The following is a 13,014-nucleotide window of genomic DNA, read 5'->3' as shown; positions in this document are numbered from 1 at the left end:
GCAACCAAACTGTGGAGTAGTGAAGATCCACAGGTCATGAGAAGACTAGATTTGCAATGGTATTAGCCTGCATGGCAGATGGAATGAAATTATGGTAATTTTCAAACATAAAACCATGGCCCATAAAACATAAAAAAAAATCGACTCTGCTGCCAGCGGTTTTGTGCATGTCCATGATGATGGTTGGATGGGTGAGGATAAAATGGTTGTGGATTGATAATGCGTGAAATAGGCATCCCAGTGGCCTATGTAAAGAGTGCAGTTTATTAGTGTGGGACAAGATGATAATATAATCACTTATTGTCACAAGTAGGCTTCAGTGAAGTTACTGTGAAAAGCCGCTGTGAAAAGATCGGATCTCATAAGAAAAATGCTCGTGAAGAACTAACACCCACGTTGCAGTTATACCAGTGGTTCTTTCATCCATTGTTCAACATTTGGATATGTGCCTCAACAAGCCATCCAAGGATCTTGTTCACACTGAATGAAATAGAAAAATCTTTCAGAAAGCATGAGAATATGCACTTGATATTTTTCTGTGGTCTTGTCATCAGATGTGTTGTTCATGCACAAATTGTCATCAGACCATTCAAAAAAGGCAGAGTATCAAATTCAATAGATGAACAGGAAGATAATTTGTTGTTGATTCTGAAAACAAAAGCACCACATTTGATCCAAAGTGGGGTCCAAACCATGATGCCATAAGTGACTTGGAATGAATGTGATGCACTCTTTATGTCTCTTTGTTCCATATTTGGGGTCCCTACCATCACCACATGACAACATTGTGAAGACAGTGAATTTTATAGGTTTTTTAAATGTTTTCATCCTGGTAAAGGTATCGTTGTACAATTAATTTATTCAGTAAACTGTGCCAGATTAATTTTTTCCACATTTAAAAAATGGCAATGACTCGCATCCAGACCGGGATTGATATTTTATACTCACTGTTAGTCAATCTCAATTTTTGGAACGCCTTTGTATGTCAACATCTACAGTATCTCCATGCATCAGTGTGAAAATTTGTTTGATAACGTTCTGTGAAGTCCTTTGGGACATTTTACATTCAAACATTATATAAGTACAAGCTGTGATTCTACTTTTAATTATTTTGGGTATGGCTATTGCCTTCATCAGGACTGCCAAATGATAAGACCATAAGACATAGGAGCAGAATTAGGCCACTCGGCCCATCGAGTCTTCTCCGCCATTCAATCATGGCTGATATTTTCTCATCCCCATTCTCCTGCCTTCTCCCCATAACTCCTGATCCCCTTATTAATCATGAGCCTATCTATCTCTGTCTTAAAGACTCTCAGTGAATTGATGCTTCTAAACACGACAACTCTGTGACTGTCTATGTTGTAAGCCCTGCCAAAGAAGTTGCAAGCAGAGCAGTGGACACCATGGTCTGCTAAGCATTTGTTGTAAAAGATGCAGCAACTCTGATGGATGTCAAATGAACCTGAAAGCCACAAATATTCATGAAATATAAATTATTAGTTCATAAACTTCTGCATATTGCAAAACACAGAACATTTGGGGTTCCCTCCATCACCACATGTGACAATGGACCTTTGTGTTATCAAGCCTTGAGTTTTGAGATGTACTTTGCTCTTCATTCTCATTAATCCTGAAAAAGATTTACCAAAACTGACCTACATGGCAGCTTGCGGTTTCTCTAATTGTTTCATCTGTGGCAGTGAAGACTGCCTTTGGAAGGGATGCTCAGGAACATTTAAATGGGCCGAGTATTCGACCGGAAGAGGAAAGACCTTGAGAACTTGGCTTGACAGTAGATTACTATAAATTGGAGATCTAAAGCTTCACCAAAAATAAATAAAATGGGCCTTACTGAGACCATAATGAATCTTGGATTTTATTCTCTGATTCTTGGCTCAGAAGGCTCCTTTGCTATGTAAAGTATCTGTAGTTTTATCATTCTTTCCAGTATCATTGGATCGAGAGTAAATTCGACTCAGGCATATGCAGCAGTTATTTCAGCTTTCTTGTATATATCTTGCAATAAGAGTGCCAATTTGGGTTTAAACCTAGATCACGGGAATTGTTACTTTGTGAGAAGAAGATTTTTTCTTCTCAACGCAGTTGATGATGTGAGCACAAGGGTGTCATTTTAAGACTATAATTAGAACAGATAAGGAAAAAGCAAGATATAAGCGCTATTAATATGACCCATTTAGGAGTGCAGGAAGTTGTTATTACAACAAGATTGTGTAACTAAGATATATGTTAATTGTCAAGGAGCTAGTTTTATTCCAAAATTAGCAACATTCATGGTTCCTATCACTGTTTTGGGTCTGATTTCACGATAAAGACTTGAAATCGTGCTTGTAACTTTAGAAAGAATTAAGAGACTTAATAAAGATTTAGAAAATTGATAAAAAGTTATGATTAATATTGTGTGATTGTTATTGATTGTAGGACAATCTTGCATTATATTTTCATCTGGACACTCATTTTATCTCTAGGGAAAAGAAGAGATGGTTACAGCTGTACCATTTGCAAGGCCTCAGGACATGGGACCGTCACTTGCAATAGTTTCCAAAGTAAATCGCATTCAAGACCAGTTGTTAAAGAAATACGACGCAGAGCTGTACATGCACCTCAATCGACTCGAAATAGCACCTCAGATTTATGGAATGTAAGTGATCCTAGGTAACTTTAGTCTCGCTTCACTGACATTGCTCCATTAAAAAAAACCGTAATAGTTTTACTTGTACAAATTGTGTAAGGAATCATGTTCGATGAGTGCTGAAACACGTAGTAATAAATTGTGCAAGTAACATGTGCAATAGGAATTGGTAAGTTCGTAAGCAATGCACAGGAAACAAACAAACCTGCTGAAAACAAAATTAGGGATAATGTTCCCAATCTATTTCAACCATGTAGCCTATTTCCCACAACTGCCAAATGAAGGTTTTTGTGAAAAAATAATCAAATGGATGGACTTGAAATTTATAATTCTGCATAAATGAAGGCTGCAGAGATTCTTCTGAGTCTGTCCATATGGTGTGTGAAATGAATGTGTCATTTTACAGCTTCAAGATATTGAAAAAGTCATGTTATTTAATGCAAAAATGGCACCCACAATCAGTTTAATGTTTATCAAATGTGTAAAAATGGATGAACTGTTCAGCCAACTTGCGTTATGCTTAAGATGTTTCACTGAAGTGATGCTTGTACAAATTTTTTTTCATTAAGAAAAAGATTAACTATCTTCCTTCCCTGAAACAGTAAAAAGTCTTGCAACACCAGGTTAAAGTCCAACAGGTTTGTTTCAAACATGAGCTTTCGGAGCACTGCTCCTTCCTCAGGTGAATGGAGAGGTATGTTCCAGAAACATTTATATAGACAAAGTCAGAGATGCCAGACAATGCTTGGAATGCGAGCATTTGCAGGTAATCAAATCATTGCAGATCCAGAGATAGGGGGTGATCCCTGGTTAAAGAGGTGTGAATTGTCTGGATCTGTAATGATTTGATTACCCGCAAATGCTCGCATTCCAAGCATTGTCTGGCATCTCTGACTTTGTCTATATAAATGTTTCTGGAACATACCTCTCCATTCACCTGAGGAAGGAGCAGTGCTCCGAAAGCTCATGTTTGAAACAAACCTGTTGGACTTTAACCTGGTGTTGTAAGACTTCTTACTGTGCTCACCCCAGTCCAACGCCGGCATCTCCACATCATGGCTTCCCTGAAACAAGTATGACCCCAGTTGAAAATACACCATGTACTAATTCAAAAATTGTGCCTTTAACAACTCTCCCAAGTGCCAGCAGTGAGAACCAAAGGATGATTTTCAATGAAATAGCCAGTAGGTGGCCTTAAATCAGGTGGGTAAAGGACTGGTGAAGGGCATGGTTTTGGGTAAAAAGAAAGGTTTAGGCCCTTTGGAACTGGAGGGGGAACTCCTACCGTACTGAACACTGCAGCGGTTACAGCTGGTTTTTGGAGCAGAGGGTTTCAAAGAGATTGGAGCCTCCAGCTTTATTGTCTCCCAGTACTGGGACACTGCCACAGTTTTCATGGACAGCCTCCAGATGCGATAGGAAGTATTGTGCAAGATATTATTGCCCTGTGTGTTACATCGAGAATCTAGTTTGTGTCAGGAATGTGCCCATAATAAGTCCTTTAGGTATTAATTGGTTATCCACTACAGACAAACAGGTAAGTAACCATTCATGCCGTCAGTCCGGCTCCACCATAATCTTGTGTAAACTGGCTGACCAATGGGAATTCCCCTCCCCCTTCCCCCATTATCAGCATACCCACCTCCAGTCCCAATGCCACAGTCCATTGGAATTCAGCCATTTGTTTCCTAATGGTCTAAATTCTGTGAAATTGACCAGTTAGGAATAGAAAGGAAAATTAAATTGAAGCACATCCACATGTATATATCAAAGTATATAATATATATATATATGGGCAGCACGGTGGCACAGTGGTTAGCACTGCAGTCTCATGGCGCCGAGGTCCCAGGTTCGATCCCAGCTCTGGGTCACTATCCGTGTGGAATTAGCACTGCTGCCTCACATTCTCCCCATGTTTGCCTGGGTTTCGCCCCCACAACACAAAGATGTGCAAGGTAGGTGGAATGAACACACTAAATTGCCCCATAGTTGGAAAAAATGACTTGGGTACTCTAAATTTTAAAAACAAAAAAAAAGTGCATGTATATACATGCAGATATGTGTTATATAATACGTACTAAACGTATATTTAGATGTGTATATCTAGCTCATCTTTTTGTTATCCCAATGATTAAAGAAATGCGAAGAGTATGCTATGCAGTGGAGAAAATTGAAGAGATTTGTTTTGAACCTTATCAGAATTGTTGTATACAATTGATGCATAAAAGTAAAGTGGTTAAAGTGCTGTGATGTGTTCAGCATTGCAGTATTAGAATAAAGCTCAAATATGTGGGTCAGACAACTTGGGCATCAGCCAAATTTCAAATTGGCACAAACTTTATTCAAACTTTTTTACTGGGTTTCCCTATATTACAACAGAGACTATTCATCCAAAGTACTTAATTAGCTGTGAACCACTTTGGCACATACTGAGATCAGGAAAATGCTATACAAGTTCATGTTCTTTTTTTTCTTTCGTATGATACAATGTCCACATATTTCAGTTTTAAGTTACCCCAGCTGATAATGTGAACCATTTAAATTAATAAGAACGTAATTGGGAGTGCCAGTAACTTGTTTTGCACATATCATATACTGTTGAGTGTATCTTTTATGAAATGTGTATAGCACCAAGATCAAAAGGATATACCTGATATGTATTTGAAACATGATAAAATTATTCATCTATAATTCTGCACATCAATGCTTTCGTAATTAAAATTTAAATATGAAGATGTCAAATTATGCAGTGGCTGTGAAGAGTAGAATGTGGCACAGTACAACTTAATATGCTCACTTTGTGTGGCACAGTGGCACAATGGTTAGCACTGCTGCCTCACAGCGCCAGGGACCTGAGTTCAATACCAGCCTTGGGCCTGTGAGGAGTTTGCATGTTGTCTACGTGGGTTTCCTCCGGGTGCTCCGGTGTCCTCCCACATTCCAAAGATATTCAAGTGGCTAAATTGCCACTTAAGTGTCCAAAAGAAAAAAAGGTTAGGTGGGGTTATGAAAATAGGGCAAGGGAGAGGGCCTGGGCAGGATGCTCTTTCAGAAGGTCGGTGTAAATTCGATGGGCCGAATGGCCTCCTTCTGCACTGTAGGGATTCTATGATTCTAAATTTGGATAATTAAAATTTTGGAATAACAAACATTGCACTAATGAACTACTTTATTTGCCAATTTTGCGTTTAAGCTTTCCTTTATCTGAACCACTGCATTGTTATTAAAAACAGAAACCTCAAATGATACATTTTTTCTGAGAATTGTAACCTTACTAGATGTACTTTTATTTCTATTGATTTTGTCTTGTCAAGAATGTTCATTTCAAAAGCGTGCACCTTAAAGTGTTAGTAAAAGGTAGTGTTACTTTTTGAACTGCTTACTTTGGCAGAAAGTTGAACAAAACATTGCCATGCAATATTTGTTATCATAACAACTTAGTGTAATTTTGATGTAAAACCAGAATAGCACAGTCTGGGCAAAAGTCAATTGAGTTTCGAACAAAAATATTTTGCAAAATGTTTTGCAGAATAACTTCATTCAGTCCATAAGCATGAGCCTGATCTTCATGGCATTTCTCATTTCAAATCTTTCTCTCCTCACATTTCTGCCCTCCGCCTGCTACAATTTTCCAGCGAGACACAATGCAAACTGGAGGTACTGCACCTTATCTTCCGATTAGTCACTTTACAGCCTTCTGGACTTTGAGCACAACAACTTCAGACAATGAACTGTGTCCGCCATTTTGATATTTTCACGCCTTCCCTCTCCCCCCTAAACACCGCCCACACCAGTCCTCCACCTGCAGAAAGAACCAACCCGTCTGCAAATTTGTCGTGTGTGCTCTATGCACCACTTTAAATTGAATTAGACTTAATCGCATGCAGGAGGATGTTGCACTTACCCTCCACAGGGCCTCACTCCAAAACCCCCCCTCAAATACTCCACCCAGCTCATCCCTCCCACTTCTTCTTAACTTCCCCAACAACGCCCCCTCCCCCTCCATCAACTGCCCACAGATATCAGAGAGCCTACCCTCCCCAAATCATCCTGACTCACCGTCTTTTCAAGCAACGAAGGGGGCGGCAACCGTAGTAAAGGCCCCTTCTCAACAAAACCCTTAATCTGTAAGAACTGAGAACTGATTCCCCTTTGGCAACTCAAATTTCTCCTCCAATTCTCCCAACTTGGTGAACCTACCTTGCACAAATAAATCCTTAAACTTCTCAATCCCTTCCCGCTCCCACATCTTATATGTTGCATCCAACCCTGCTGGGACTGTTCTGTGACGCCACAGACCGGTGGCCGTAATTACATGCCCTCAGTCTGAAAGAGCTGCCTGAACTGATTCCAGACCGTTAACGTGGCTGCCACCACCGGGCTTGTGGAGTCCTTAGCTGGCAAAAACGGAAGGGGCACCATCAAGGGAGTGCCGCGAAGGTTTACCAGACTGATTCCAGGGATGGCGGGACTGTCATATGAGGAGAGATTGACTAGGTTGGGATTGTTCTTGCTGGAGTTCAGAAGAATGAGGGGGGGATCTCATAGAGACTTATAAAATTCTGACAGGACTAGACAGGGCAGATGCAGGGAAGATGTTCCCGATGGTGGGTTTGTCCAGAATTAGGGGTCACACTCTGAGGATCCATTTTGGACAGAGATGAGGAGATATTTCTTCACCCAAAGAGTGGTGAGCCTGTGGAATTCATTACCACAGGAAGTAGTTGATGCTAAAACATTGAAGATATTCAAGAGGCGGCAAGATTAAAGCACGTGGGGCGAATGGGATCAAAGTTATGGGGAGAAAGCAGGATTAGGCTATTGAATTGGATGATCAGCCATGATCGTGATGAATGGTGGAGCAGGCTCAAAGGGCCAAAAAGCCTCCTCCTGCTTCTATCTTCTATGTATCGCCAGTGCCCTCAGACTTGTATCCCTATAATATGCCTTCTCCACCCGCTCCCACGCCGACCCCCTCCTCCACAATCTACTTCAGCACCTTCTCAATGTTAACCGCCCAGTAGTACTTCAAGTTCAGCAGAGCCAGGCCTCCACTCTGCCTACCTGCCTCCAAAACTACCCTCTGAATCCAGGGCACCTTTCCTGCCCATATGAAACCTGTGATCATCCCATTTACCTTCCCATAAAACGACTTCGGCACAAAAATCAGGAGATTCTGAAAAGTGAGTAAAAACTTCAGGAGCACCATCACCTTCATGGTCTGGACATGCCCCCACCAGTGATAACAGGAGACCATCCCACCTTGTGAAATCGTTGCTCAACCCGTCCATCAGATTAGCCAAGTTGTTATGTAGTTGAGCCCAACTATGCGTCACCAATACCCCCAAATAACGAAAACGTGACTCGACCAGCCAAAACATAAGAACATAAGAACTAGGAGCAGGAATAGGCTATCTGGCTCCTCGAGCCTGCTCCGCCATTCAATGAGATAATGGCTGAAACGGTAGCTACTCCAAACCCCTCCCCTGTACCTGAGCATTGACCACAAATACATCACTCTTTCCCACACAAATGTTATACCCCGAAAGCAATCCAAATTTTGTCAGGATCCCCATGATACCACCTATACTTGCAATCGGGTCTGTGACAAATAATAGGAGGTCACCCGCGTACAAGATGTTACCCCCCTCTTTCCTCTCCACTCCAATGAAACCCTAAGCGCCATCGCCAATGGCTCAGTTGTCAATGTAAAAATCAACAGGCACAGTGGGCATCCCTGCCTTGTTCTCCGATGTAGGCAAAAATACTTTGAACTTATAGTATTCGTGTGTACACTCGCTTTGGGGGGGCCATGTATAACACCTTGATCCAGCCAACCAACCCTGGCCCCAAACCAAACTGCCCCAGTACTTCAGAAAGGTACTCAACCCAGTCAAATGCCTTCTCCGCATTCATGGATATTATCACTTCCATGTCTCGACTCGTCGGGGATGTCATCACCACATTCAACAAGCTCCTAATGTTTGACAACAACTGTCGCCCCTTCACGAACCCCGTTCGATCCTCAGTTATCACCCTCTGCACACAATTCTCTGAATGCATTGCCAACACCTTAGCCAATAACTTCACTTCCACATTCAAAAGTGATATTGGCTAATATGACCCACACTCCTCTGGATCTTTATCTTTTGTTAAAATAAGCGAAATTGTTGCCTGTGCCAGTGTAGGCGGAAGCTTCCCTTATCAAATGAATCATTAAACATTTCCACTAGGAACGGGCCCAGCTCTGTCACAAACCTTTTGTGAAATTCAGCTGGCAATCCATCCGGGCCCGGGGCCTTCCCAGATTACATCGACCAAATCCACCTCGTCATCTCTTCCAACTCAAATGGGCATCCAACCCCTGTACTTTCCCTTCCTCCACTTTCGGGAAATCCAAGCCATCAAAAAACTGCTTCATGCCCAAAATCCCTCCAGGGTCTCCGACCTGTATAGCCCCCGGTCGAAGGCCTTAGACACTACACTCACCTGGCTCGGTGACCACCCTTCCCTCAGAGTCCTTTACCTGCCCAGGCTCCTTCGCTGCTGCCATTCGAATGCATTTTCCACGTCCATTAACACTACTATCTTCGTTTCCTGGCCTCCCAGGGGCATTATAACTGCACTTAAAACCTCCAGCTGAGCCCATTAGCTGACAACTGCCACCCTTTCATGAACGCCGTCTGCTCCTCCCCTATCAACGCAGGCTCACAGCCCTCTATACGCATTGCAAGCACCTTCGCCAATAGTGTGACGTCCACATTCAACAGTGATATTGGGTGGTATGATCCACATTGCTCCGGCTCCTTGACTTTTTTTAAAATCAATGAAGTGGAAGCCTGATTGATTGATTGATTTTATTGATTTGATTTAATGTCACATGTACCGAAGTACAATGAAAAGTATTTTTCTGTGGCCGAGGGAACGTACGCAGTACGCACATAGTAGACAAAAAGAATAATCAACAGAGTACATTGACAAATGGTGCATCGGCAAACAGTGATTGGTTACAGTGCGGAGCAAGGGGCCAAACAAAGCAAATACATGAGCAAGAGCAGCGTAGGGCGTTGTGAATAGTGTTCTTACAGGGAACAGGTCAGTCCAAGGGGGAGTCGTTGAGGAGTCTTGTAGCTGTGGGGAAGAAGCTGTTCCTATGTCTGGATGTGCAGGTATTCAGACTTCTGTACCTTCTGCCTGATGGAAGGGTCTGGAAGAGGCCAATGCCTGGGTGGGAGGGGTCTCTGATAATGCTGTCTGCCTTCCTGAGGCAGTGGGAGGTGTTTACAGAATCAATGTGAGGGTGGCAAGCTTGTATGATGCGTTGGGCTGAGTTCACCACACTGCAGTTTCTTGCGATCTTGGATCGAGCAGTTGCCATACCAAGCTGTGATACAGCCGGATAGGATGCTCTCTATGGCACATCTGTAGAAGTTTGTGAGAGTAGATGCAAACATGCCAAATTTCTTTAGCTTCCATTGGAAGTAGAGATGTTGTTGGGCTTGACTGTTGAATCAACGTGAGTGGACCAGGACAGACTGTTGGTGATGGTGATCCCCCAGGAACTTAAAACTATTGACCATCTCCACTTCGAAGCCATTGATGCAGACAGAAATGTGTTGCGCTACACTTCCTGAAGTCGATGATCAGTTCCTTGGTCTTTCCGACATTTGGAGGCCCACCAGTCGTATCATCTGCAAACATATAGATTGAGTTGGAGTTAAATCTTGCCACACAGTCATGTATGTATAGGGAGTACAGTAGAGGACTGTAGTGTGGGAGGAAGTTCTCTCTTCCCCACTGACTCATTACACATCTCAACTAATAGGGTTCCAATTCCAAACTAAACTGCTTATAAAACTGTACCAGGAACCCATCCGGATTCGGGGCCTTCCCTGACTGCATTGACTCCACACACCCCATTACCTCCCTCAGTCCAATCTGAACACCCAGCCCCTGCCCCTTCCCCTCACCAATCATCGGGAACTCCAATCCATCCAGAAACCGCCTCATACCTTCAACCCCGCCGGGGGCTCAGAACTGTACAATTTCCGGTAAAAAGCCTCAAATATCCCAATCACCTCTCTTGGCTCCGAGATGACCTTGCCCCCACAATTCCTCATCCGCCCAATCTCCCTTGCCACCTGCCTCAGCTGGTGTGCAAGCATCCTGCTGGCTTGTTCCTCATGCTCATACATTGCCCCGGGCCTGACAGAGTTGTCCCACTGCCTTCCACGTAGACATAAAGAACAAAGAAAAGTACAGCACAGGAACAGGCCCTTCGGCCTTCCAATCGTGCGCCGACCATGCTACCCGTCTAAACTAAAATCTTCTACACTTCCGGGGTTCGTATCCCTCTATTCCCATCCTATTCATGTATTTGTCAAGATGCCCCTTAAACGTCACTATCGTCCCTGCTTCCACCACCTCCTCCGGCAGCGAGTTCCAGGCACCCACTTGTGTTTTTAAAAAAAACTTGCCTCGTACATCTCCTCTAAGCCTTGTCCCTCGCACCTTAAACCTATGCCCCCTAATAATTGACCCCTCTACCCTGGGAAAAAATCTCTGACTATCTATTCTGTCTATGCCCCTCTTAATTTTGTAGATCTCTATCAGGCCGCCCCTCAACCTCCTTCGTTCCAGTGAGAACAAACCAAGTTTATTCAACCTCTCCTCATAGCTAACGCCCTCCATACCAAACAACATCCTGGTAAATCTCTTCTGCACCCTCTCTAAAGACTCCACATCCTTCTGGTAGTGTGGCAACCAGAATTGAACACTATACTCCAAGTGTGGCCTAACTAAGGTTCTATACAGCTGCAACATGACTTGCCAATTTTTATACTCAATGCCCCAGCCAATGAAGGCAAGTATGTTGTATGCCTTCTTGACTACTTTCTCCACCTGCCCCTTTCAGTGACCTTGGACCTGTACACCTAGATCTCTTTGATTGTCAATAATCTTGAGGGTTCTACCATTCACTGTATATTCCCTACCTGTACTAGACCTTCCAAAATGCATTACCTCACATTTGTCCGGATTAAACTACATCTGCCATCTCTCCGCCCAAGTCTCCGATCTAAACCCTGCTGTATCCTCTGACAGTTCACATCACTATCCGCAATTCCACCAACCTTTGTGTCGTCCGCAAACTTACTAATCAGACCAGTTACATTTTCCTCCAAATCATTCATATATCCTACGAACAGCAAAGGTCCCAGCAATGATCCCTGCGGAACACCACTAGTCACGGCCCTCCAATCAGAAAAGCACCCTTCCATTGGTACTCTCTGCCTTCTATGACCTAGCCAGTTCTGCATCCATCTTGCCAGCTCACCTCTGATCCAGTGTGACTTCACCTTTTGTACCAGTCTACCAAGAGGGACCTTGTCAAAGGCCTTACTGAAATCCATATAGACCAAATCCACTGCCCTACCTGCATCAATCATCTTTGTGACGTCCTCGAAAAACTCTCTCAAGTTAGTGAGACACAACCTCCCCTTCACAAAACCGTGCTGCCTCTCACTAATACGTCCATTTGCTTCCTAATGGGAGTAGATCCTGTCTCGAAGAATTCTCTCCAGTAATTTCCCTATCACTGATGTAAGGCTCACCGGCCTGTAGTTCCCTGGATTATCCTTGCTACCCTTCTTAAACGAAGGAACAACATTGGCTATTCTCCGGGACATCACCTGAAGACAGTGAGGACCCAAAGATTTCTGGCAAGGCCTCAGCAATTTCCTCTCTTGTCTCCTTCAGCATTCTGGGGTAGATCCCATCAGGCCCTAGGGACTTATCCACCTTAATATTTTTCAAGACGCCCAACGCCTCTTCTTTTTGGATCTCACTGTGACCCAGGCTATCTACACATCCTTTTCCAGACTCAACATCCACCAATTCCTTCTCTTTGGTGAATACTGATGCAAAGTATTCATTTAGTAACTCGCCCATTTCCTCTGGCTCCACACATAGATTTCCTTGCCTGTTCTTCAGTGGGCCCACCCTTCCCCTGACTACCCTATTGCTTTTTATGTACATGTAAAAAGCCTTGGGATTTTCCTTAACCCTATTTGCCAATGACTTTTCTGAACCCCTTTTAGCCCTACTGAGTCCGTGCTTAAGTTCCTTTCTACTTGCCTTATATTCCACACAGGCTTCGTCTGTTCCCAGCCTTCTAGCCCTGACAAATGCCTCCTTTTTCTTTTTGACGAGGCCTTCAATACCTCTCGTTATACAAGGTTCCTGAAATTTGCCGTATTTATCCTTCTTCCTCACAGGAACATGCTGGTTCAGAATTCCTTTCAGCTGACATTTGAAATCATCCCACATGTCAGATATTGATTTACCCTCAAACAAGGTTTGAT

General features: G+C 43.2%; 1 protein-coding gene across 3 annotated transcripts in view; it reads left to right on the top strand.

Moving 5' to 3' along the window:
- The window catches only part of tbc1d5 (TBC1 domain family, member 5), a 604,945-nt gene that overhangs the window by 333,840 nt on the left and 258,091 nt on the right, over nt 1-13,014 (top strand). For all 3 annotated transcript variants that reach the window (XM_038797832.1, XM_038797833.1, XM_038797834.1), the window contains one exon: nt 2,490-2,662. In XM_038797832.1, coding sequence (XP_038653760.1) covers nt 2,490-2,662 — 173 coding nt within the window. The remainder of the gene's footprint in view (nt 1-2,489; nt 2,663-13,014) is intronic.

The sequence above is a fragment of the Scyliorhinus canicula genome, chromosome 5, assembly GCF_902713615.1.
Source record: "Scyliorhinus canicula chromosome 5, sScyCan1.1, whole genome shotgun sequence".
Lineage (NCBI taxonomy): Eukaryota > Metazoa > Chordata > Chondrichthyes > Carcharhiniformes > Scyliorhinidae > Scyliorhinus > Scyliorhinus canicula.
This window is presented reverse-complemented; position numbering and strand designations above follow the sequence as displayed.